This window comes from Marmota marmota, unplaced genomic scaffold (assembly GCF_001458135.2).
Source record: "Marmota marmota marmota unplaced genomic scaffold, marMar, whole genome shotgun sequence".
NCBI classification, from domain to species: Eukaryota; Metazoa; Chordata; class Mammalia; order Rodentia; family Sciuridae; genus Marmota; species Marmota marmota.
This window is the reverse complement of record NW_026000005.1, coordinates 19,982,234-20,010,142: the sequence shown is the minus strand read 5'-3', so window position 1 is coordinate 20,010,142 and position 27,909 is coordinate 19,982,234. Positions and strand designations below refer to the sequence as shown.

The following is a 27,909-nucleotide window of genomic DNA, read 5'->3' as shown; positions in this document are numbered from 1 at the left end:
AGTCGGGGGGCGGGGGGAAGCGAACTTCTGAGCCCCTCCCCTTACATGCTGGGTATAAAACTCTGAAACTACCTGAACTCAGGGTTCAGGGAATTGATTGATTACAGCAAAAGCTGTGCCCTCTGAACCTGGCTGCAGCCAAATAAAACTGTTTCCTAGAATCTTTGATGCCTTGTCTCGTCTGTCCCTACAACAATCTGTGTCCTCTAAAACTATAAGCGAAAGTCTGGACAGTTAAAGAAGCTACCTAAACCAATGTTTATCCTAAACGTGTTAAAATATGCTCTTACCTGAACAGGATGAATCCTGCTTTTGGTGCTTCCTTTGCTTTCTACCATAGTGACAGCAGCCCCATAGAGAGAACAGATGGGCACCAGGCAGGCAGCGACAGAGAAGTGACTTCAGAGTTCCCACAGGGAAGCTGAAAAGAATTGGCAAAGACAACAGTGGCATTCTGAGGGAAAAGAAAGAAAAATATGTATTTAGATGATATATATTTAATTGCTTTGACACAAACATAACTAAGTACAAGTTAAAGCTGAGTCATCACAATGATTTTCAATTTAAGTATGGTCACTTAAAAATAAACTTCTATTACCTGGAATTAAGAAAGCCATTTATCTCCCAAAACTATATTGTTAACAAAATATCTCAGGAATAGAATTTTTATTTGTTCCTATGTCCATTTCAGTTTGTCAGTTGTGACGACTGGTCAAAGAATTAGCTTGTTCCCTTCAAACAATCTAGGTAATGTATTATTTTAGAAAGACTCTGGGAGGCATAGGGAAGAAGTTCAATGGGACCACCAGCAAAGCAAGTCATCCAACAATTGAGTGCAGGTAACTTTGGTTCTCAGTACTTAGGGAAGGGGTACCTCAACAAATATTGGTTGGATGAATAATAAAGACAACAGGGCATTTCACCAAATTCTCAGAGGGTTCCATGCATATGAGATGCATTGTACCTATCAGGAGGAGAATGAGAGAAATTGAGTTTGGCCCTGAACTTGGTTATCTGTTTCCAGAAGGAATAGTAGAAAGGGTGGGGCAGTAGGCTTCAAATCTGTCCTTGGCAGACCTTGCAAAGAGAAGAATCTGGGGTTTTCAGTCTAATGGTCTTGGGTTTTATGCTCTCTCTCTAGTTCTATAACTTTGGTGAAAAATACAAATTCCCTTAGATCCTCAGTTTCCCTTATTTGTAAAAGGAGGATGCCAAGAACTAGTGTCAAGTTTGATAGAAGTAAGTACAATCCTGTCCCTCTTTTCTCCAATTATCAACAAGTAAGATAGTTAATTTTGCTCTAGCTCATAAAAGATGAGATAGTTCAGCTTTCTTTGTTGAGTGTGACATGGGCAAAAGTGTGCCAGGAATAAACTCCATGGAAAATCAACATAGGATTCAGTTGCACGGACTAGTCTTGGAGGAAGGATACCGGATCTTCTGGGAGATGTGGTTGCAATTTAAGATCATGGCTGTACAGGTGCCACTGCCCTCCACAGCCATACTTCATCCCTGTGAGTTGGACTGGAAGGGTTATGGTCAAGGAAAAAAGAGGAACTAACTCTGTCCATCCTTAACCTTAAATTTTCACATAGGGGAAAAATGACTTCAGGACAGGCGCAATTTCAATGACTTCTTGAAATACCTTGCTTGCCCTACAAGCTTTGGTGCTCAAGTATAAATCAGTTAGAATGTGGGATCTCTTAAGAAACCACACCTTGACCTACCAACCAACGGATGCCAGCCACTTGCCATGGAGGAAAATCATCAGCCTCAGCCAATTCCAGGTCAGGGACACAGACCTCTTGGCAGTTTGAAGCAAGTCCTGTTTCTTTTCTTGGTTTAGAGAGCCTCCTGTTTTAGTCAGCTTTTTGCTGCTATTACTAAAAGACCCAACCAAAACAACTTTAGAGGAGGAAAAGTTTTATTTGAGGGCTCACGATTTCAGAGATCTCAGTCCTTAGAAGGCTGGCTCCATTCCTTGGGGGCTCTAAGTGACCATCATGGCAGAAGAGTGTGCGGAGGGAAGCGGCTCACATGACAATCAAAAGGCAGAGAGAGACTCCACTTGCCAGATACAAATGTATACCCCGAAGCCAAGCCCCCAAAGCCCATCTCCCCCAGCCACACCTCATCTGCCTTCAGTTACCACTCAATTAATTCCATCACTGATCAATTCAGTGATTGGGTTGAGGTTCTCATAATCCAGTCATTTCTTCTCTGAACCTTCTTGCATTGTCTCACACATGAGCTCTTGGGGGACACCTCACATCCAAACCATAACAACTCCAATTTTGACTTTTATTCAGGGCTATCCTTTTTTTTTCTTTCCACACAGAAGAGAAAAAAGTAATCTAAAAGCCATGGAAGTCATTGAGAACAGATGATTCCCACTATAATTGGATCCTCTACAATACCACCTCTTTTAAACAAGATGCCTTGACTTTAAATTTATACTTGACTTGGTGATGGAGAGGACAGAAGGGATGCAGTGAATTAGAGATGGTTTTCTGGGTGGAGCTGGAAAGGCCCCAATGTTGTTTTGGTACATTTACCTCATTATATGAATGTGGAAAATGACAAAGTGGAAAGAATGAGTGACAGCACACTCAGGATGCTGCCCATTTAGCTTCTAAGGGCATATTTTTAAAACATTTTGGGTATTAAAATACACAAATACACAACAAACAAAAAACAAAGTCTGCCAGGGTCTTTCTCTGCCTTCTGGCTCTCATTTCTTGTGTGGGTGTAGATGTGGTTTAATTTGCCCCAGGGACCACCCTATAGCATATGCTCATCTTTATCCTGTGATTCAAGTTTGGGAATCAATCAGGATAACCACCAGGAGGCAGATTGGCAAGACATACACTGAGGCTCACCTTTGGGAAACTCAAACTGGTTTCGGCTCTCAGAGCTCCTGTTTGTGAACCTTCAGTTGCATGGAAGGGCAGTCCAGGCAAGGAGCATGTGTTCACAGGTAGCCTGGCGTTGGCCCTGGAGACCAATGCTGGAGCCTCGGTTAAATATGATGCTGACCAAGAAGTTGAGGGTCCCCATCAAGGGACATTTCTCAGGGTGATTTAACATCCCTGGAAACAGAGCTGGAAAAATCCATGTTTTAAACACTATCCACTGGTGACCATTATCCTCACTTAGACTGGGAACCACTGCCCACATGCCATTCCATTTGTAAGACAAGCCACTGACTTTACTCAATTACAACACACATAGAGATGTTTGTAAGGAAGCATAATAGAAGGAAAAAAGTTCAGTTACCAGAGTTTTTAATTTGCTTTGCTTTCCCAAACAAACAAAAGGATATGGTTTTCTCAGATAGAGTAATAAATGTATTCCGGGGTCTGCATTCCTCTCAATGAAGTGCATACAGGAAATGATTTTACAGATTGAGGCAATTTTCCTTTGTCCTATTATTATTTATGAATAGTAAAAATCATTTAGAATATATTTGTTGATCTTATTTGCCTGACCTGATCAAACATCACTCTACAATTATAAAATTACATAATACTGTATTGCTTTCTGCTTTATTTTGGCAGGACAAGTGTTTGGCTTTGTTTCAGAGGATAACCAACAAGAATTTGCATCCTAAAACCACCTTGGTTTCAGGAAAACAATAAAAAGTTCTGAAATATTGAAGAGCTATACGCTTTTAAAACTCTTGCCTTCATACAGTTAGATGAAAGGAGTGGGGAACTGAGCTGATTTTTAGCTTTCATGGCCACCTGCAAAATACCCTCTTTGTTCTCTGTTCTTCACTCAAAGTTGACAAGCGAACAAGGAAGCAGTGGACAAACAGAATTATTTCAATACCCAGGAAATCCACAGGCACCTCCCTTTAGTGGGGGATTGTAGACCAGCCATCTCCTTAGGAGATAAGACATGGAGCAGGGGAGAGGACACAAACATTGCAAGCAGACAGATGAAAGCCAAGGTCCCCGCAGTGTTTGTTAGCTGAGTGACCTAGGGCACACTACATGGCCACGCCGAGTCTTCATTTCATTTCCTAGTCCATGTTTGGTGTGCACAGCACACAGTACTATTAAGCTCAAGTTAAACTTTGACTGCCTTTTCCTCTTTGCCAATAGGGCTGAAAACAAAAATATTGGGTTGCACATCACATACAACGTCAAGGACGGTGGAAATCAAAGAACATTCCAGTCATAGATTACACCTTGGCTAAATCTCAAGAACTTCAAAAAAAAATTTGAGACCAGAAAATGATTTATCTTCTTCTCTTAAGGGAGTTAAGAATCTCTGCTTAAAGAAGCAAAGTGTTAAAATGTAACCTGTGAAGTTTATCTCTGCCCTTCGGGCACATCCCTTCCATTCTTGCTGGTCAAAACTTGCATCATTATTTGCAAGTGATCTGAAGGTTTAAACTCCTAATTTATGCATGGTCATGTGTCAGCAGTGGTAGAGGGGATGTAGAAGCTACAGTCAGAACTGGGGGAGGAGGTGGAAAGGAGGGGAAATAGGGTCCTAAAAAAGAAAAGCCATAACCTAACATGAATGCAAACACTCTTACAAAATGTGGTCTAAAGACATTAATATAACCAAGTGCTTTTCCTCTAGTAATCCTAACACATTTTATATGTATTATGAGATCCTCTCTTTCTGGCCCCAGCTTCTCCTTCTTCTTCCTTTTCTCAATTCCTCCCTTCCCCTTTCCCTCTCTCTCCGAGGAACTACAGATAAGGATTGGTTTGGATTTGTCACAGGTTGCCCACCTGAACCTAATACCGTCTTTGGCAACATTAAAAAAAAAAAAAGATTATTTCTGTCACACTTCCTTTCTCTATGTAAATTTAGCAATAACAATGCAGAACACTTACTTTTCTTCCATTCACAAAGAAAATAAGCTCATCTGAGTCCTTGGAGCAAGACATGATGCCAACAGAGTTGGCTGAGTTTTGTGAGGTTTTCCACCTGCTTGTGTCCCCGTAACAGTCTTGCTGAGGGGCTCCCAGTGGAGGCTGAGGAGCCAGATACAGAGTCTGCTATCTGAGTGGGCTCCTGCGATCCAGTCCTGTCTCTGCTCCCAACTTTATTTCACCACCTTCCTTGATACTCCCACTTTCCCCCTTCCTTGAGCCACTTTGGAACTTCAATCTCAATTTAGCTCTTACAGAACATGTACTTCTCCTTGTCCCAGGGGTAACCCACTGGAAAAACTTTCCAGCCACAAAAACCTACCGTAGTCAGTGAAGTGAAAAGGAATCATGTAAACAAACCACATTCCGGCGAGTTACTTGGTATTGGAAATATTTGTCAGTTTCTTTTTAAATGATTTTTTAAAAATGCATTAAAAAAATAGCCAGGAAAAGCAGCATGTGCCTATAATCCCAGAAGTTTGGGAGGTTGAGACAGGAGGCTCTCAAGTTCAAGCCAGCCTCAGCAATTTAGCAATGCCCTAAGCAACTTAGTGAAACCTAGTTTCTAAATATTTTTTTTAAGGGCTGGGGATGTGGCTCAGGTGTTAAGTGCCTTTGAATTCAATCCTTGGTATTTTAAAAAAAATATGTAAAGCAAAAAGTAAATTTTCTCCTTACTAATGTCTACTTTTCAGTCATCAATCACCGAACTCCTATGTATTCAGTCTTCCCACGAACATACGAATGTATATATGCATATATACATTATTAGTTTTTAAAAAGTGAAATTGAACTGTTCATACTAATTTAAAACTTGTGTTCTCTTCATTACTTAGGATATCTTACCTTACCTGTGAAAAGGACAAAATAATGGTATCTCTGTGAGGGTTGTTTTGAGGATTAAATTAACTTCTACATGTAAAGTGCTTAGAATAGTGCCTGGCACCGAGTAAGCTCTCCATAAATGTTAACAGCTTTCATTATTGCCTTACTTGTCATGGTATGTAAATCCTCTATTGATTTACAATATAAAGGGTTTTCAGTTTTTCACTATTACAAATACATTGCAATGAAAATCCTAGGACTTTTCCTTTGCATATTTGAGCAAGTGCTTCTTTGGGATGAATTCTTAGAGATGGAATTCTAAGGCTTGAAGGGTATACACACTACTGGATCCACCTAATTTTCCTAAGAGACAAATCATGTGCGAGGGAGTGTGCCTCCCAGCCCTCCCCAGCTCTGAGTAGTATTCATACTGTCATTTTCCAGTATGTGGTGACAGTTTGTGGTTAGCATTTCTCTTCTTTTGTGAGGTTATCCGTCTTGCTACATATTTAGTGAATATTTGTGCTTTTTTCCCTGGCTTTGATTATTTTCTCCTTTTTGACTTTCTTGTCTACTTGAAGAATTGTATAAGATGGATACTAACCATAATCTGTTATAAATGCACATCTTCCTTCTGCTAGTCTGTTAACTGTCTACTGGGGCACAGCATCTTAGAGAGACCTTCAGTTTCAAGTATCTGCATCCCGTGGGGTGAAGCCCATGCTCACAGGCCTGGCTGCCATGCCAGCTGTGCCTCACTATGCCATTCCACTGCTCTCAGACCAGCTGCTTCTGAGAGGTACAGCGTGTGATGGGACAAGTGGGTTCCACGGTCGTGTGCTCATTCCCACTCTGCTGTAAAGTGGGTCCCTTCTGTTTGCTGTGATTTGGTCTGACATTCATCAAATGGAGCTTTATGCCAGTGGGCTTCATGCCATGTGAGCCCTTGGAGAGGGGAAGGCAATGGTTATCACCATTGGAGGCAGGAAATGTAAACCTTTATCCAGAAAATGTATCATTTCTGTTCAAGCGAATCCTTGCTCCTCCCAGGATGGAAAAGGTTAATGTAGTCAGCCACTGGTCTCCTGGAGGGGTGGTGGCAGATGGAGGGAGCTTTTCCCTGTGTTGGGACAGACAGGATCTCCTGTAGCAGCAGAGCTTGGTAAGTAGGAGCTCCAGCTATTGGATCCCATGTAGCTTCCACCCTGACCTCGTGACTCCTCACACCTTTGGTCAGCACTGGGGTAACTTATGACAGAGGCTGCAAGTGGCCATGCCATTTTGTCTAGTTGGTTGTTTGGCACCTTTTTTTTTTTTTTTAATCAAAGTGAGATAAGGATTTAGGATAAGGAAAGAGAAACGAACAATCTTAAGGGGGAAAACCCTCAAACCATTAAAACGCAGAATCAAGACACTGAAATGCAGAAAGCACAGTTGCAAACCTTGGCAAGTATCCTTGGCCCACACCCTTGTAAAAATGAGGGAAATAAACAAGCACAGGAGAACTGGCACAAAATTGTGCAGCTCCAGCCTGGACCCACCTCCAGTCTGGCCCCGGATACGTTTGTCTATAAATATTGGACCCCCAGCCCAAGTCAGGCTGCTTCTCACTCTTGAGACAGCCGCATTCTTCTTGAATGTGTATCTACCTTCCTAGATAAACTTCTCTCTATGCCTTTGTCTGGCTCGTGCTGAAATTCTTTCCAGTCATGTATGCCAAGAACCCTGCTAGTCCTGACTTGAGTTTCCCCCCTCTTCTCTGACTCCTTCAAAAATGTCTCCAGAGACATCCCTTCTCCCATGACAATGGGAGCTTCCTGCTCAGTGTTAACCTGTAATATAAAAATCTTCACATATTGGGCTCACTCCCATGTGTCCATTTACATACTTTTTGTCCCGTCTCCCAGTCTTTCCCCTCCCAGGCCCCTGAGCAGCTGGCCAAACCATTTGCTACTCCATTAATATTTTTGACCTTGGGTGCTTCTATTTTCCACATAAAGTGGAGAACCAGCTGTGCTACCCAAAGCTCTTCCTGTTGGGAGACCTGCCTCTCACCTCTTCTTAAAGGGGCCAGAGTGCACATAACACATAGCTAGGTTATACCTACATTTGGAGCCAAACCACTTGAACCAAGGCCAGCTTCTCCTTCCCTGTAAGCCTGTCATGAGAGGCCCTCCAGCCCATCCTGTAGCTCTAGTTGCGAACTGAGGGAGAGAGGCTGATGCAACAGCAGTGAGGGATTGGGGACTGGGGACCTGCTCTTGGTATTTGCTTAATCCTTACATTCACATAGGAGCTGGATTCTGCATGCTCTGCTTCCACCTTACCTTACCTCATTGCTTCTGAGCTTTCCAAGACTTTAGGACTTGCATTCTAACAAGATCCTTCATTTGCATTTGCACATTTAACTATAGAGAAGTTAAAAGAGGGGTGAAAGTGAGAGCACCTTCCATGCAGAGGACACAGGCAGAGGTTCCAAAGTGAAAAATAGAATGGGAAATCCAAATGGCGAAAGAGAGGGGATCCTGAGACAAAGCTAAAGAGAAGGTCAAAGGCTGGAATACACAGAGCACACATGCCACCTTATCGAATTGGGATGTTGTTCTGGTGGGATGAATAAGAAGTCATTGAAGGGTTTTAGGTCAGGGCTGAAAACATGATTGTGTGGGTGTGTTCACAAAACTTTAGCTTCAATGTAGAGAATATTTAGAAAGGGAAACAAAATATATGCAAGGAATTCAGAAAGAGACTATTACAATCATCAGTGGAAAGATTAAGGTAGCTTGGAATAACATGGTAGCCATGGAAATAAAGAAAGTGAGAGGCAGATTCAAGAACAGGTGTCTGAGTTGGGACTGGCAGGATGCCTGAATAGATTCATGCATCAAAAGAACAGAGCACCTTGAATCACTTTTCTATTTCTGGCTGAACACCCATGCATGGTTGTACTGACATGGAAATCTGTTTGGGACACATTAAGTCTGGTGAACTTTGAGACAACTAAGTGGCAGTAAAAAAACAAGAATTAGGTTTAGAGGGCCAGAGCTAGAATAAGAGAGTCATTCCTGGCCATAGGAGTAAAAGTCACTTATTAGGAAGAAGGTGGGAAATTCCAACATTTATACAGATGTGACAGAGGGGGAAGAGTTAGCAAAGGGACCAGAAAGAAGGCACTCACCAAAGATGGAAGAAAGCAGAGGAGAACTATATCTCCCGTCTACCCCAGCTCTCCTCTGGTCTATGTCAAATCAGCACTCGAGGTGATCCCATAAGACAGAAATAAGTTTATGCTGGTTCTCTACTCTGTATCCACCTAAGTTAAAAGCCCAAGTCCTCATAATGACCTGCCCCCTCTTCACTCGTACAAGTCATGCACCATTGCTGTTCCACAAACAGGCCAGGCTGCTCCCTCTAAGAGACTCTGTTCCACTGCTCTCAGTTTCTGGAATGTTCTTCTTCTGGACACTTGCTTGGCTCACACCTCCACCATCTCCATTTCCTCAGCAAGGCCTTCTCTGACCTCATCCAGCTGCACGCTGCTTCCTGCCCCCATCCCACCCCACTGGCCTTCACCTGCTTTATTTTTACTTTTCCCCTTAGCGCTAATCAGCATCAATCCCACTCCAAACTTACTTGTTACGTTCTTTATTTTGTCTGTGTCCCCTGAGCAGAATATGATTTTCCCAAGGACAGAGATCACTGTCTATTTATTTTTCTACTTATACACCCTGAGAGCCTGGAACAGGGCTTGGCATTGAGTCAATGCTCCATAAATCATTGTGAACAAGAGAATCCGCTCTTTAAAGGGAGATACTTATGGACCCTAACAAGATGACCTCAATCATTAGTCTGAGCAACCGATAAACTGCTATAATCTCAACCCGACCCTGAGACAATTCTGTAGTTGAAGATGTCAGAGAAGTTATGACAAGATGTCTCTAGCACTTTATATCTATATGGGGATTCCTCTCATGGCTATTAGTGGAAATGGGGTTTTTCGTCAATTATATCTTGCTGTTAGCCTCCCTTTGAGGTTTCCATATCTTTGACAACAGTGGAATAAATTTCTTATGATACTCATAACTTCTCAAACTTTTCCAAGTTTTCTTTTTTTTCTTCTACAGATGCATTTCTAAAAATTTGAGATATGATATAAGTACCATAAAACTCACCTTTTTGAAGTACACAATTTAGTGGGTTTGTTATATCAAACACTACCACTAATTGCAGAATGTGTTCAATACCACAAAAGGAATCTCATACCCAATACAGTAACAGTCACCTCCCCTATGCTTTCTCTCCTCAGTCCCAGGCCACCACTAATCTATTCTCTGTCTTTCTGAGTTTGCCTATTCTGGACACTTTGTATAGATAGAATCATACAACATATGCCCCTTTGTGTCTGTTTTCTTTCACGTAGATAACATTTTCAAAGTTCCTGTGTGTTGTAGCATATATCTGTACTTTATTCCTTTGTATGATTGAATAAAATTCCCTTGTATGAACATAACATATTTCTTTTATCCATTTTTAGCACTGATGGAAATTTAGGTTGTTTCTACTTTTTGCTATTATGAATAATGCTATGAACATTTGTGTGTAAGCTTTTGTGTGAACATATGTTTTCAATCTCAAGTAGTCATATGGCAATTATATGTTTAACTTTTTGAGGAATGGCCCAACTATTTTCCACAGCGTCTAAACCCCTTTTTATTCTCTCCAGCAATGGATAAGGGTTCCAATTTCTCTACATCCTTGCCAGCACTCACTATTGTCAATCATTGGTTATTTCCATCCTCGTGTGTGTGGGTGTAAAATGGTGCCACATTGTGGTTTTGATCTGCATTTCCTTAATGACTAATAAATTTGAGCATCTTTTCATGGGCTTATTGGCCATTTATGCATATTCTCTGAAAAAGTGTCTATTTGATTCCTTTGCTCATTCTTCTATGTTGAGTTATTCTCTTTTTACTGTTGAGTTGTAAGAGTTCTTTATATATTCTGGATATGAGGCCTTTATTAAATATGTAATTCACAAATATTTTATTCTGTGGGTTTCTTCTCAATTTTTGGTAGTATCCTTTGAAATACAAACTTTTAATTTTCATGAAGTTCAATTTATCTGGTATTTTCTCCCCTTTGGTCCCACAGACTCCTTAGATACAGTGTCTATATCCATTCTGACAAGAAAAGGGGGGACATACCAGATAGGAATAAATGAAAAAACAATGACAACTTCACAGTTCATATTAATAAAAAATTATTTAGAAAATTGCCTTTCACTAGACAGTATAATTGCTGTTGATGAATATAAGACAAATATGAATCACATACAAGTCATTATCTTTCCATTTAGCTGGATGGATCCAAGGACAGAGCAATGAAGACTATCACCATAGAGGAAGCCAATTAGTATTTATACTATTTCAAAATATGATTTATAAATGGCTTAAGCTTAGCTTTCAAAATCTGAATGGACCATTTCAAATCAGCTTTCTATAAAAGCAGTTGAATGATTAGAGCATAGAGAGTGGATTGATCATTAGGTGGGAAGAGTTGTCCCATCATCTCCAGAAGTCTGCATTTGATTCAGATGTGTACATTCCAAGGTACATAGGACCCAGGCTCATCTTTTGGAATCTAGAATAAAAGAATAAATTTGGGAAGTTCACAATTTAGAAAAAGTTTGTGATTTAGGAGAAAAAAAAACAGACTATAAAGTAAGCTAAACCCACTGGGGGGCAACCAAGACAACAAGGGGCTAGGGAACAACTGGTATGTGATAATTTTAAGACTCACTTATTACACACCATAACGGACCATGGGTGGGAACAGCATGTGAAGTGAGGAGGGATCCAGGAGAGGACTCAGTGAGGAGGAGCTACAAGCCATCATCTCACACTCGAGGGACTGATGAAAAAGTCTGCCTCTCCAGTGTAAAAGAGGTGATTCATGGGGGCTTGGAAAGATCATAAGGGATGCCACCTAGAGCCAGCACAAGAGTGTAGGAAGGGTTTCCCCTCAATGTGAAAAAGAACTTTCTATAGTCAGAGGAATAACTGAATGGCATGACTTTCCTCCATAATTAAAAATCCTATCACTGACTATAACCAAGAAGACCCAAGCTGTATGCTCCACAGGGAGGTCATGGGAAGGACTCCTGTAGTCACCCTCTCCTGTGTGGGGCAAGAGTGGAAACAGATTATTGGAGCAGCTTACTCTTGGCCCAGGAGTCCTAGGTTCAGAGGACAGTACCTGAATTCTTGTTTCTGACACAGATGTCTTGGGAAGGACAGAGACAAAGAAGATACATACAAATAAGGGGAATGAACCTCCATTTTTCAAGTGGCATAGAACTGGGCCCCAGAACAAGCCAAGCAGGGCCAGGCTGAGGGAAAAATGAAACCGAAGGGGTCCATGTTCAAGGGCCATTCTGCTCTTCTCCTGCTCTGATGCCCTCAGGATTCCAGTTCCCTTTTCTTCCAGGGAAAAACCACAGTAGTGGGTTAAAGAAATTTATGGTTACCAATATGAGCCCCAAATTTAGAATTTTATCATTTTTTTTTCTACTAGGTAGAACATACCATTTTTGTGAACTTGTCCTCACAAGCCATTCTGATCCTCTCTGGAGTCAGTGGACTATTGAGCTTCAGTGGTCCAGACAGGCCCCTCTCCTGTCTTGCTGCACTCACTGCATCTCGGATGGCGAAAAACACCGAACACCCCAGAAACACCCCAGACTCTCCCAGACCCTTGGGACAAACAAACCAATTAGATGATGACTCTTTCTCTAACTCTGCACATAAATATATAGAACAAATGTGACTGTATATTTGTGAAGTATTATATATGTAATTTTTAATTTAAAAAGTAGATTAATCTTTTGACCCAACATTCCCATTCTTAGAATCCTAGCTTAAGAAAATTATCCCAAGTAGAGAAAGCAGATACAAGCATGAAGATGATCATTGCAAGATGGAGAATGAAACACAACCTAATGGCACTAACACTCATGTTAGGCTCCAAGATTTGCAATATTTAAAATGTTTCTTATTATGTTGCTAGATTACTTTATACTTAAAATGTTTAAGAGGGATGTTTTCTTCTGCAATCCTGGTGAAAACACCAAACAAGAAAGAAGTGACAGTAGGCCTCTGTCTGCTCAACAGATATCATATGAACGTGCATTTATTCACAGCTTACCTTAGATGAATATAGGGTGTTTGACTTTTCAGATGGAGGCAAAAAAGAGATGTGCAGCTCTGTAGGGATGTCACAGATGGCAGGAATTTTATATTGGTTTGGACCACGTGTGTGCAGAACACCCTGAGGAGAATATTTCAGTTCCTCTATTGTATAAAGTCCCATGCCTTGAATAAAGGCACCTTCAACCTGAGGCAAAAAAAAAAAAAAAAAAAAAAAAAGAAAAAAGAATTTCCACATATGAGAATACTTTCAACAGTAAACAGCATTTCAACCTCATGCTGTTTGTTTGAATTTTTAAATTATGGTTTAAGAGGGCTTTCAGGGTGCCTTAGAGCATGTTGCTGAAAGTCTACCTAAAGGAATTTCTATACATCTCATCTGGAGCTGTTTCAAAGTCAAATGACTTGGATTGTAATCTTGTCTAACAGTTAAAATTATAGCTCAAGGAGAGTCCTCACAGAGCCTGTCATCCAAATACCCTCATTTTTCCTGCTACTGAGGCAGGTAAAGACCTCCGACTGCCTGGTCTACAGTGAAAGGCTCTCAGGGCTCCAGAATCCCATCAGGTTGCTCCACATCCCCACTCCCACGGGAGCCTCACTTTTATGGACTCACTTTTCTCCCCTATATTGAAGAATTTGAACTATGTGCCCTCTAAGCTTCCTTTACAACTTTAAAATGCTCCAGTTCCTAGACATGGACTCATGGCCAAAAGCATCTTCTGACATTCTTCCTCATTTCTGGGTCTCTTCCTCATTTACTTCCTTCCTCTGACCATAGGGAGCCATCATGATGTTATTTGAGACTTCCTAAAACTCCAGGATATTTCCTAAGCATATCACCTGCATTCACTAAGCTAACTGCCTGTCTTTGGAGACCCATCACCAACCAGTTCCTCTTTGACCATGGCTCGAGTCTCTTTGCCTGCTGCTCCCACAAAGGCACCACCATTCTCAGCCCTGGACCCATGCCAGCCAGGAACAGCATGTGCTTCATTCCATGTCCTTCTTTAGGTTGATTTCCTCTAGTCTTTTTCCACCTGGAAGGTCTTCTCTTGGTCTTTCCTTGACAACCTGGTCCAAGCTCACTTCTCCCCCTGAAGCCTCTTGTGACTCCTCCACCCCACAGATTCTTCTCATTCTCCAGGGCTGGAGAGATGCTACACTAGGCTCTATGTCACAGGTAGTGAGCTGAATTGGCCACAAGTTCAAGGCAGGTAAAGCAAGTGTGTGAAGATTCCAGGTGGGTTCTGTGTCATTGGTGAGTGTGTGACTTCCCAAAGATGCAATGAATCAAACCCCCTGCCTTATAGAAATGCAGGTCCAGTGTTGGCAAAAATTTTTGTTTTCAAGAGAAGCTAGATATTTGTGAGTTTTCAATCTTGTCAGTTATTTCAAATTTAAATGAAAAATGTCTGTGGCTAGAAATCAGCCCACAGGCTACCTGTCAATAGCTACTGTTATAATTATTTGAAGTGTGTTATTCTAACCCAACTTTAAACTCTTTCAAGCTAGAGCCATCATATGCCCAAAGCTGAGCACTCAGCACTGGATCTTCTTACATCTCAGAGGTTTGGGGCCCATTGGGCACCTGTAGGCTTGGTCTTGCTTCAATCAAGCACCCCAATCAGACCATACATGTCTTCAAAAACTATCTAAAACACCGTGTTTCCTTCCCCCTTTAAAAGTAAGAAATTTGCATTCTGCAGTTGAATGAATAGACTTTGACTAGATGGGTAAGAGAATAGGAAAAGCACACAAAGCCACATGGAACACTTTCCCTGCAGACCTTGAAGCAGCTTTGGCTTGTATGAGGAGGAAGCGGAGCAACGGAGTTACATACCTGGCCAATGTCAAGGGCTGGATTTATACTGTAGCCAACATCCATGACGATGTCTGTTCTGATGTTCTAGAAAAAAAAGTTCAACTGCTTATTTTTACTGCAGGTAATTTAGAAGAAGCTGAGGCAACTTCCTGCCTGGCTGGCTTTGGGATAAAACCTTTCTTTGGGTCATATTATTCCAGGAAAGAGAAGCCATGGCAATTTTATTATGTGACTAAGTTTTACTACGTAAAACTTTTAAAGTTATACAAATACTCTTGATCAGCTGAAGCACTATTTTTTTCTTCTTCCTCTTGGAGATGGTAAGAAAATAAAATATTTACTTGATTTTGATTCAAGCTGAGTGATGCAGCAGATTGAGCTTAATCCACTACAACAAACATAACGGATGACATGATAAAAGAAAACATCTATGGCCTTCAGATCCCTATTGCACAACTTTATGGCTACTACACAACCCAGTATCCAGAGTTCAACTGACTGAGTCATGTTTACAGAAACACAGAGTTCAGGATGCAACAACAGAAAGTCTTTGGACTGTAATCTGCTGTTCTAGATTTTTCATTTTGGGAATGGAGAAGAGAATAAATCTGACATTACAGCTTACTCTCTGATAACCTATAAATGAGGAAAAGAGCAGGCCCAGCCAGGATGCTGCTAACACCATTTTGCTCTTTAACAAGTCTATACCTTCTTTGATGTGACATGATGGTCTCTGCCATGACAAATAGATTCTATTTATAATTATTAATGGAGCAAAGGGAAGTCATCAATTTTCTTGTTTCATCTGGGAGTTTCGTCTAACATTTTTCTTAAGAAAATTAGATAATGATTGAGAATGTCCGACTTCAGGTGCTTACCTCTCTTATTAAAAGATACAATGAAATGTAAAATTCTCTTTGGCACCAGTTAACAAGACTGCTCTTCCAGGAGGCAAGCAGTCTCAACCGGAGTTAATAGGAAGCCATCTGAAGTCCAATGTCAGTGAAGGTTCTGCTTTCAGAGGTTTGGACTTGATACAGTCTGTCATTGTATTCTGACCGGGCTGGGCAGTGGGTCTAGACTGTGGTATCCTGCCCCCAAGAAGGCCCTCACTTATCCCCACCATCTGGTATTCACATTCTACGTAGTCCTCTCTATTCCTACTCTCTAGGGTCAGTCTTGTGACCATTAGGATGTAGCAGAAGCAGTAGTACAGTTCTCTGGGATTAGGTTATTAGGTTATTGCTCTCTCACTTGCTCACAATCTCTTTCTTTTGGACTAGCACCTCTGAGGGGAGCCAGTGGTTATGCCCTGAAGACACTCATGCAACCTACAGACAGGTTCATGCAAGGAATAAACCTCTTATCAATAGCAATGTGATGATGTTGGGTGCAGTGGTGCACACCTATAATCCTAGTTTTGCAGGAGACTAAAGCTACAGGACCACAAGTTCCAGATCAGCCTCAGTAATTTAGCAAGACCCTGTGTTGAAATACAAAATAAAAAGGGCTGGGGCTGGGGCTCGGGGAAGAACGCTCCTGGACTCAATCCCTAGTACTGGGTATGATGCGGGACAATGTGATAGAGTTTAGAAGCAGACTCTCTAGTCCCTACTGAGGCCACCAAAATCTTGACCATAGCCTCATGAGAAACCCTGAGACAGAATCACCTAGCTAAGCACTTCCAGATGTCCAACCCACAAGAGTGGTGTGAGCTAATAAACATACGTTGTTCTCAGTTGCTAAGTTTAGGAGTAAACTGTTATACAGTGATAGACAACTAATATATAGAATTTTGCAGGAATCAGGGCAATTCTATCAACACAAGGAGAATGGCTGAGAAACAGGTCTCCAGGGAAGGCTTCTGGTAGAAAGGCACATAATGGCCTTTTGCCTAGGGGTGACACCATCCCTGAGCATAGATCAAGCTTTTATGATTAGACTATTTAATACATCTCTTAAGATTGTTCAGATCTGAAGTTATAAGAACATATCTTAAAGGCTAAGACCAAGGTTAATTATTACTTTATTCTTGGATCTTGACAAGGCCAAGGCATATATACAAGGTATAATAAAATCCAAATGGTTAAATTTTCACTAACTTTCTCTTTGAGGGAAAAGGGATTTAGAAATCAGTTAGCGTGAGAACTCTTCCGGGTGGAGTGGGACAACCACTCTAGCATGAACGCCATGCTTACAGGGATCACTGTGTTGTCTCAGTCCAAAGTCTCCAAAAGGGAGCTAGTCTGAGTTACAGCCCAGGCAAGCCAGATACTGGAATAGGCAAGTACAATACAGGTAGACATAATTTTAAAGATCAGATTGACTATAATTTTTAAAACACACATGTTGGTGACAAAATAAATAAAAACTTACATGTGAGCACAATTCAAGAATGTAGACCCAAGGGATATTTATTAACATCAAGAATTAAAGCTTGCTTCTGGGTAAGGTTGGGACAGATTAATACTAATAGGTTGGTCCATGATGTTAGTGAGAGTTATTCCAGAATCCTTTATTATTATTGATTATGTATTATTATTTCTGATTATTGACAGTGACCAGTAAATGACTTCTTTAACTCCAGAATGTCCAAGTACAAAAAGACAAATTGAATTCTTGAAGCTGGTGTGTGTGTGTGTGTGTGTGTGTGTGTGTGTAAGAATCTAAGTGTGCATCTCTTCATAGAATCCCTTAAAAACCCAGGGATGCACTTAAATAATCTAAAAAGAAGGACCTTTTTGTTGTTGTTATTACCAGGGGTGCTTAATCACTGAGCCTCATCCCCAGTCCATTTTCACTTTTTATTTTGAGACAGGGTTTTGCTAAGTTGCTTAGGGCCTTGCCAAGTTGCTGAGGCTGGCTTTGAACACACAACCCTCCTGCCTCAGCCCCCAGAACTGCTGGCATTATAGGTGCGCACCACCATGCTTGGCAAAAGAAGGACCTTTAAAAAGATTTCAAAAACTGGCTACTGTCTGCCCTTGATTTTTCTGATACAGAGAAATCACCCTTAGCCAAAGGCATGGTGCAGTCACCCCACACTCAATTACACTCCAACAGATGGTACAGGTGGAGTCTAGATGCATCCTAAGTGCAACCTGCAAAGCTTCCCAGTGGGTACTGACCTTATGATCCCCTGTCAGGCAGTCCACTTCAACCTCTGAACAGGCAGCTCCATAAACAAAGTATTCGAAGGGATGGCCTTCGCCTTTCTCCCAGTTCATGTGTGACTCATAACCCCTGAAGGAAACAGAATCTTGAGGTGCATTGTTAAGCAATCAAGTCCTATAATCACAAACCATAATGATCAAACAGACCCATATGGAGCTGTGCAAATCAGAGGGACATATTTGTACAGTGAGGGGCCAGCATGTAATGCATGTTCAACAAATGTGCTAAGTAAATAAATATTTAATTCTTTCCTCTTCAACTCACATTGTCTGATAAAACACTCAATTACTTCTGACCAGTGAGTGAATCCTTACTCCCATAGGTTCGATATTGACTTTATGATTATTTATCCTATCGCCTTTAGCTAATCTTTTTTGTCATCAGATTGGGGGAATCCCATCTGCATTTTACACCAAACACTATTTCAAGGGTGCACAATTGCCTGCTTCGTCTCACTTGCTGGTTTCAAAATTCAACTTCCTTGCAAGAGTTGGGGTGCATGGATCAGATTTCTCAGCTCTCATTCTTTGCTTCTGCCATCTATGATGGCCTGTTCTGTTCCCAGCTCTTCTTTATTTAAGGATACCAGGCGAATGTTAATGATACAGGACAGAAGCTTGCCAGTCCTCTCTAGCCTCTCTACCCTGATCCTGCAGCTGGAGAAAGCCATTGAAAATGCTCCCAGTGCCTATTCCCAATCATTAGTCAGTGCCCCAGAACTACTACAACAACGGCAAAGTGACAAAATCAGGTAAGACTCACTATATCACCCTGCTCTCCGATGGCATTAATTTTTCACTAAAATAATTTGATAAATTATTTCCCAAAGTATGCTAGTTCTAATTGCTCCATATCTCGACAGCACAGTTATTGTCAAGTTTCTTTTTTTTTGCTGCTCTATAAGATGCAAATGGTGTCTATATTATTGTGCATTTCATTTGCATCCCCACCTTTGTTTCTTAACTTAGGGGTAGATTGTGTTTTCAACAGTCAGCCAGCCACTGCCAGGGGTTCCAAGCACTAACTCCCAGAGAGCCTAAATATTGCACCCAGGATGAGCTGAGTCATTACTCAGTTGAATTTCATTTGTGTGCCTATTTTTCCCAGCAAAAGCCTTTCTAGACATGGATTAACTAGCTGCTAAAATTTTCTTTATAATAGTGGATTAATTAAAGATACAAAATCAATACTTTTGTCAAAATTGCAGACAGAACTAAAACTCTTCCTCACAATACCACTTTCTATTTTCCATAATCACAATACCACTTGCTATTTTCAATCTACAAGTGATTGAAAGGACTACTTACCTGAAGAATCCAACAGCTGAAAGACTGATACTTTCATCAAAAGCAGCCTGTGCCTGTGAAGGAGGAGTTCAAGGTGATGTAATAAAGATATCCAAAGAAAGAATCCAATCCCTCAAGACTTCAGTTTTAATTTTACTAAGCATTACATTCAGCTACCCAGAGCAATAACTAGGGAGGACAAGATTAATTTATTCCTTTCAGTAATAATTTATTCCTTTTATCACTCCACAGGCATTTGTGGTTCACTGCAGGTGGTAACTACATTTGTTCAATGTGTGTGATTGTAATAAATGACTACTATGGTATGTTACACCTATAGACTAGACTATAATGGGCAACCCATGTTCTGCTTATAAGGAAATTCATTCAGTCATTTGGGAAGACAGCCTATCAACAGAGGGCATTTTAGGAAACAATGGTTGGTTAGATGTTTAATTGTAACATCATGTATCCATAACAGTTTCAGTTGAGGAGAATAATTTTGCTAAATCGCACCATTTTTACTAAAAGGTCTTCTGACTACCAGTGCACACAGTTGGATACTACATAGAAAAATGAGGATTAGGTCCACATCTCCAGGATGAAGAGAGAAGATGAGAAGTGCAACCATTACAGGAGACAGTGGGCGGATGGCAGCATTCTGCAGTGGACTGCAGAGGACTACTCTGCACTGCATCTCTGCAACTTCCTCCAGCCACTTTCAGCCTTGCTGGACTCGGGCAGCACCAGGCAGAGAGCAGAAACATTGAAAGCCTTTTAAAGATTTCATATCCTTAAATATGTCCAGAAAAGACCGAAAGCTTCCATAAATATGAACCACAGAGTCAGTTCTTACTCTATCAAATAGCAGGAACATTTGTCGGGGGTGCTGGGAACTGAACCCAGGACCTTGAGCATGCTAAGCATGCACTCCATCCTGGGCTATACCCCCAGCCCTGGAATCATTTCTAAGTAGATTCTCTAAATATCATCTCACTAAACCTGTGTTTTGATGTTGCAAAGTTGATATTCTAGAATAGTATGACACATGCTCCCAGTGTTTATGGATGTCTATTCCATACCATCTGATACTTTATACCCTATTATTTTGAAAAGTTTGCTAGTTGACTTGAGAATGTATATTCTCTTCCAACCTGACTGTAAGTTGATCAAAGGAAGCAGCTGAAGGCCTACTATTTCTAAATGAGTGCCTATACGATTTTTACTTTTATGGAATGATTCCAGTGCTGTTTTGCTATTTTAGGAATGGTGAAACCTGAAGAAAACACATTTACAGATGTTATCCAAAAAATGCCTAGGTTCTATAGGATGAAACATTAATTAATTCTAGTTTAAAATAGGAGTTTTCTCAGAAAAACCATCTCTTTCTCCAATAGAAAATTTTCCAGATGTGAGAGCTCCTCTATCATATTATGATAAGACCTTTACATGCCGAAAGCCAAAAGATCTCTCATTTACAATGAAGCAGTGGTGGTGCCATTTGGAGTGCTTTCCTGAAGACATTTAATTCACACATATCCCTCTCTCACACACACCCTCCTGTTTTTCTAACATAAAATACAGAGAACCAGTGATTCTCACCCAGTCCTTCCAAGTTCCTTGAGGATTCTTGCTGATGATGGGTTCAAGGCGTTTTAGAAGAGTTTGACAAGCATCCTAGGGGTTATTTTTTAAGTTAAAATGATGATCACAATTTCATGCAAACACCAATTTTAAAACAACATGATATGTCATCCCATAGGCTTATCTGAAAGGTCATAGGAAGATAAGTAAGAGACCAACCCTGTAAGAGGATGCCTTGAAAGATCTCACATGGGTACCACACGTGTGTGTCAATGGTGAGCAGGGCTTCAAGATGGTGATGTTGGAAGCCATGCTAAGTCAGCGCCTAACAGAAAAACTGTGGGTAAACCACTGATCACTGTCTTCAAACAAGGTCAGATTTCATTTGTGGGAAAGTTCACTCAGGTAGCATAAGACAGAGTTAGAGGAATGAAACTGGAGTAAGAAACAGACGTCTTACCATGACCCAGGCAAGAGGTCAGAATCTGACTCAAAGAGATATCAACACAATATGGAAATGGAAAGACATAAAGACAATTTCAGGTAGAATTAAAAGGACTTGCTGGCCAGCGAAATGTCAAAAGGGAGGGACTGTGGAAGCAACCTAGATGCTCTTCAATAGGTGAATGGATAAAGAAACTGTGGTATATATACACAATGGAATATTACTCAGCATTAAAAGAGAACAAAATTATGGCATTTGCAAGTTAATGGATAGAGTTGGAGAGTATCATGCGAAGCGAAGTAAGCCAATTCCAAAAAACTAAAGGCTGAAAGTTCTCTCTAATAAGTGGATACTGATCCATAATGAGGAGGGAGGAGGCATGGAAAAAATGGAGGAACTCTGGGCAAAGGGGAGGGAGAGCAGGGGAGGGGGAATGGGGAAAGGAAAGATTATGGAATGAGATGAACATCAACCCTAGGTACATGTATGACTGCACATATGGTGTGACACTATATCGTGTACAACCATAGAAATTGTAAAGTTGTGCTGCAATTGTATATAATGAATCAAAATGCATTCTGTTGTCATATATACCTAATTAAAATAAAGAAGAAACAAAAAAGAAAAAAAGTGAGGGAGAAAAAGGTGGCATTTCCAGTATAGGAGAACTGTGTGCTGTGCCACCGAGTTGGCCCAAGAGTTGGGTAGGAGATAAGAAATGGATGACTCAACATCTTCTGAGCTCCACACATGTATTTGGTCTTAGAGGGCTTAATGATTTTGATGCCACTACAGTGACGTTTACCTTTACTGCCAACCCATTGAGATCTGCCACTACGGATCCTCCAGAGATATTTGTATTAGGAACGGTTTCCGTGCTTGTTCCACGCAGGTGGACATTCGACATTGGCATCCTTAACTCCCGACTGGCCACCTGGATTTTAGAAGAGTTTCTTTTCAAACATTTTGGTGAGCTGTAGATCTATGCACATGCCCAAGTGGTACAGCATGTATGTGAAGCCCTTTTACACACCACAGGCACAAGGAAGCAGGACCATAAATGCCTCCCTCCAGCCACAAAAGTTTGTTTCTTCTAAAAATCCTAAAGTTAGTTCAGACCCCAAGTTATGAACACACTTTATTTTTCTTTGACTTTCTCATGTACAATAACATCAGGAAGAGGAGGTAAGGACCCAGGCCAAAGCAGGAGGAACTGCTCTACTCATGTCTTTATAGTCATGAAATTAATGCCTTTGAGGCTGTTCATCTCACCATACTGCAAAATTCTAACGAAGTCAATGTTATCAATAATAAATGCTTATCTGCTGTGCACATAACTGTAGATGCTCCATGAAAAGCATCTCTCCTGAGACAGGACAATGGCTTTGAAAAAGCAGCAACTTAGACATCACAAAAGAAGAGGATAATGCTGGGGTTGAATGCCAACATGAGAGCTTAGTAGGCTGCTTTGTTCTTCATTTTTAGTGCTGGAGACAATTATATTGTGAACTCTAGTTAATCCAAAATTCTCCTCTTTCCTGCTAGCAGTACAGCTTAATAGAACTTGCCCAACACTCCAAGGACATGGGTACATGGAGCTCTTCCACAATCCTTGGCTCTCAGAAGAGCATCGGCACAGAGTGCACAGGCTCACAAGGTAAAGGTGTCTTGTGGTCTCATAAGGAAAACATTAAAATCTCACCCACAAAGTAGGGAAAGGAATGACCAGACAATTCTCAAGTGATTGCAACATAAAAGAAAATATGTATTCAACATGTCTATAATCAGAAAAATGTAAAGTAAAATAATAATGAGGCATTTTCATTTACCTAGCAAATTATCTAAAATTTTTCAACAATCCATCATATTTAGTGTTTGTTAGGATATGATAAAATGGATGCTTTCTGGAAAACAATTTATAATACATGTCAAGCAATTTAAAATACTTATATCCTATGACCTACTAATTCTATTTCTGTAAGCTTTTTTAAGAAAACAATTACTTGTAGGATCATAGGGTAATGTACAAAAACATTAATTGAAGTGTTCAACAATTGGGGATAGTTAAATAAATTACACATACACCCACATGCAGCCATTAAAATCATGATTGTTAAGAATTCTTAATGACAGGAGGAAGTGGTCACTAAAAAGTACATAAATAACATGTCAGTAATCTTTTGAAAAAGAAAAAAAGGCAAAATTCAAAGATGCCAAAATGGCAAAATTATGTAGGATCTTTTTCCCCCCAATTTTCTGCATCTTTGACATGTTTCATAGACCCTAATATTATGATCATAATTAGCAAAATAGAAACAGTAGCTTCAAATTAATCTAAAACAAGTGAGCCAAAATAAAACTATTAGAGTTTGGTTAGAAATACTGAATGTCATTTGTATTATCAATTGTTCAGAGCCCTTACCATAAAAAGGGCAAGAAATAAAGCAATAAATCAGAATTTGCAAATCTTTTTATTGCCTAGCAAAGATTTGAAAAAAGACAACTCAGTTGTTTATATATATATATATTATGATCTCAACAAATAAACACATGACATTATTTTAATTAAAAAACTTGAGTCCCTTCTACTATATTCTTTTTAGGGCCTCAGTTATAAAATTGGTTTATCTACCCAGTTTCTGCTCATAGCTTAGCAGCTTATCTGTCTCCTATCCTTTATTTTGGAACAGAAAATATACATTCACAGTTTTCTTTCATGAACTTATCAGTGAGGACACACCCAACAGAATACAGTTATTGGTATTCTTACCTGAATCATTTTAGTGTGAACACCCTGCCCCATTTCAATCCCGCCATGAGTGACCAGTGCAGAACCATCCAGATAAATGTGAACCAGGGCAGCAGCCTAAGCAGAAGAGATGCAAGCAGATGAAACAGAAGAGAATTTTTTGACTTGTGTTATCACATACCATGTCAATGAAAATGCTTTCCTCAGAAATGATCCTTTTCCTTCCATTCCCCCTAGACCCTGCCAAATATATGCACAACCAGAGCAAAGTCATGGCAATGGTGGGTCAAGCAGTGCCTTGTGATCACCACACAAGAAGCCATACTGTCCTAGGTGGGTCTGGGTCTGAGGCAGGACTATGCACCTTAAGTTACTGTTTCTTAGTTAGGGCCCTTGAGCACATGGGTATCTCTAGGGACCCCTCTCCCTGCCTCGGAGTGGAGCTTGGGGTCGTGTGTGTGCGCACGCACAAGCCCTCCATTTAAAAATGCTCAGTTAAATATATGTAGGTTGAGGGAGAGAGAGAATATTCTCATAGTTGTAAGCATACTGCAGAGAAGAAAAAATGAAAACCCAAATAAGAAGGACAGACAGACATGAATTTTTTTTCTTCAAAATGAGCTAAGCCCATCTTAATTCATCTTGGCACAGAATTACAAGCTTTGGATTTGAAAAGAAACTTGCAAGGAATCTTATCTAATTATATAGCTTCCCACAAGGACCCAGAAGCAACCAAACTGCTAAAAGAATTAAAGGTTCCTCTAGAAACACCAGTCTGCAAGCTAAATACACTTTACCATGAACAAGAATGTGCTTTCTTGCAAGTCTGCAGTGCTAAAGTATGGAGCCTCTAGTCCAGGGGACTGCAGAAAATAAGGATGACTTCTTCAGGGAGTCTCCAATATGAAAGTAACATCAACACCATAAGTCTACAGTCTAAGTGCTTCCACCTGGTTTCACTGTGGTCTAGGAAGGCCTGAGAGGCAACCTGTGCAGCTGTTCATGGGAGTATGGGTGACCACACTTGTGGGTGTCTGCATCATCCAGGGATCACTAAGGCTCTGTGAGCTGGGTTTCTTAACATCTAAGTTTCTGTACAGAGTGGCATATGATTTGAAAAGAAGGTCTTCAGAAAATTCTGGTAATTTCTGCTTGATGAACCTCATATTTTATTACTATTATATTATGATTTACCTACTTAGATTACTTAGAAGCAACCCTGGTTATAAGTGAAAGTTAAAGGAATTGCATGTCAATCACCAGATAAACCCAAGAAAAGGATTGTATTTCTCAACCAATTCTCTGCCCAACAGAAGGACCTTCACAGACATTTTTTTTGGGCTGTGAACCACACTTGGGGAACTACCTCTTTTTTGATATCCAAAGGTTCACATTACTCCAGTGACAATCAGAAGCCCCCATCATTCCAAATATGACACTTTGGACAATAAAAGTAAACTTTTCAGCTAGTCAGTAGGTGTAAACTGGGGATGTATTGTCAAAATGGGGACACCAAAGTACACTTTCTCTAAGAACAAAGGCACATATATTCATGGTCCAATAGAGAATTTTAGACTCTTGTGCCATAATAATCATGTCTGGGGCCCTGAGAAGATGTAATGGGTGTTTTACTGTCAACTAACATATGACTTCACCACCCTGTGCTCCTGGCTGCATGATAAAGAGAAAGAGTGGTGTCCTCTACAGATGGCCCAGAACTGGCTGCCCTGGGGGTGTGCATTAGACGCCAGGTGGTGCCTAATGTCAACAGTCACTTCTGGGCTTTCTTCTATTGCACTTAATTGTACCTTGCTGGAATGTGAGCCCAGGAGAGGTAAGAGCATGTCCTAAGGCATCCCTTGAAATGTGGGGTGGTGTCTTGCCTGTGGTAGGTCCTCAAGAAGTGTCCAATAAATGAATTTGCAAGAGCATAGTGATTTGATTTGTTTCTTAAGTTTGCAGACTCTGTATTTGGCCTCCTTGACTCTGCCAAGCATGGATGGACTTAGCACATGTGACTAAGCTGCAATTACAGAGGATTGTGCCTGTCCTCCATTGTGTGAACCTGCTGGTGACTGCGCTCTGCCTGTGGGGTTGGGGCAGTATTTCTATTGTAGACCCTGATTAATTTGTTCCATGTGGTGCTGCAATCTCCTCAGGCTATTAAAAATGTCAAATTTGGTTCAGTTAAGTGGCACCACTGGATGGTTCATTGTTAGACCACAAAAGATAATTCCACAAAGCTTCATCTACAAAATTGGCACAACTGGAGCACTGGAACAGATGGCTCTCCATTATTAATAGAGAACTTAGTTGATACAATTTAAATCTTCAAGCTATGACTGCTAGTATTGGTGAAAAGTTAGTTCTAATCCTAAGATTCCCCAAATGCACAACCATTCAACATTTGAGCTCCTCCTCTATGCCAGGTGCTATAGCAAGGCCCTGGAAACACAGAAGTTAATTAGATACTGTCTGTGTCCTTCAGTGTTCCCACTCTAGGAATTAAGGCTACTGTAGATGAGTTACATCGAACTCCCTCAGCTGGAGCTTCTGCTTAGGGAGGCAGTATGGGACAATGAAGATCCATGGGACCTGAGACCAGGCATGTGGAGGTCAAATCTTCATTCTGCCACTCCTTACTGCATGTCCTTGGGCAAGAGAGCAAATCTCTACCAACTTCAGTTTCCCCATCTATAAAACAGAATCACACGTACTCAGTAGAGACAAGATCAGGGTAATCAAGTGGGAGATTACAAATCCCACCTCAGGGCCTTCCTCAGAGAAGACACTCAAATATTTCTAGCTCCCTTCTCTATTTTATTTGCTTTAGAACAGAATCTTTCAGGATGTGTCTTTCGGGAAGCAGTTTGTGACTGATCTCAAACTCTTTTGATTTAGTCCTAAGCAAAGCTTTTAAGCACAGCAGTTCTCTGGCAAAGGCTTCCCAGTAGCCTCTGAGAATGAATTTGTATTGCTGGCTCTCGTCTAGTTTCTTCTCGGCCGAGCTAAATCCCAGCTCAGTTCTCATCAAAAAGTGCTCCAGGCAGAAGGTTTCAGAAGCTGCCCAGACCTGAGTTCTAGCCCTGGCCTAGCTTCTACTAGCTGTGGGACTTTGGGTCTGTTTTCTTATTTATAAAATGAAAATACAAACCTTATAGGCTGCCCTGAGGGTTGAATGAAGTAAAATCTTAAAGGACTTATAACAGTGGGTACTCAACTATTATTACTTTCATGTACTTTTCTTTTTTTTTCAATATTTATTTATTTATTTTAACTCCCATTTTTACCCCAAATACAGATTGCAGAATCACATCATCAACTTTTTGAGAAATTTCTGATGAGGGAAATGATACAGACCTGGTCTATGGCAAAGGCTAGACATTAAGTAATGGAAGCCACTAATTAGAGGCAGCCTGCCATGTTTCCCCACAGCCTAACACTCAAGATTGTCAGAGGATGCTGGGTGCAGTGGCACACACTCAGTGACTCTGGAGGCTGAGACAGGAAGATCTCAAGTTCAAAGCCAGCCTCAGCAACTTAGTGAGGCCTTAAGCAACTTAGCCAGACCCTGTCTCAAAATAAAAATTAAAAATGGGCTGGGGATGTGGCTCAGTGGCTAGTTCAATACCCAGTAACAAAAACAAAAACAAGAAAAGATTGCCAGAGGACCCATAAACAATAGAGTTGAGTCTCTTGACAATCCTCAGTTTGCTTAAGGACTGACTAACTTCTTTGCTATCTGCCAGCTAATAAGTTTAACCCCAAATTGTATACCAAGATTCTTTATTCACAAACCCTTTTCTCAGTTGTAGTCCTCTCCCCCACTTCCTTTTTAATAACTTTGTTTTTGCCTTTGTTTCTCAACAATGGCCTCTTGAATATCTCCACCAACCCCCTTCCCTGCTGTCTGAGTAAATTGTG

At 40.7% G+C, this 27,909-nt stretch overlaps 1 protein-coding gene and 1 pseudogene across 2 annotated transcripts in view; both read right to left on the bottom strand.

The window, feature by feature from the left end:
* Positions 1–5,222, bottom strand: part of LOC107138359 — an 84,865-nt pseudogene extending 79,643 nt beyond the window's left edge.
* A 5,738-nt stretch (positions 5,223–10,960) lies between these two features.
* Positions 10,961–27,909, bottom strand: part of Aox1 (aldehyde oxidase 1) — a 69,334-nt gene continuing 52,385 nt past the window's right edge. For both annotated transcript variants that reach the window (XM_015481208.2, XM_015481209.2), the window contains 9 exons: positions 24,007–24,102; positions 22,042–22,170; positions 20,810–20,884; positions 19,229–19,281; positions 17,876–17,990; positions 14,766–14,831; positions 12,921–13,109; positions 12,302–12,469; positions 10,961–11,357 (listed from right to left, as the gene is read on the bottom strand). In XM_015481208.2, the coding sequence (XP_015336694.1) occupies positions 11,307–11,357; positions 12,302–12,469; positions 12,921–13,109; positions 14,766–14,831; positions 17,876–17,990; positions 19,229–19,281; positions 20,810–20,884; positions 22,042–22,170; positions 24,007–24,102 (942 nt within the window). In that variant the 3' untranslated portion in view covers positions 10,961–11,306. The remainder of the gene's footprint in view (positions 11,358–12,301; positions 12,470–12,920; positions 13,110–14,765; positions 14,832–17,875; positions 17,991–19,228; positions 19,282–20,809; positions 20,885–22,041; positions 22,171–24,006; positions 24,103–27,909) is intronic.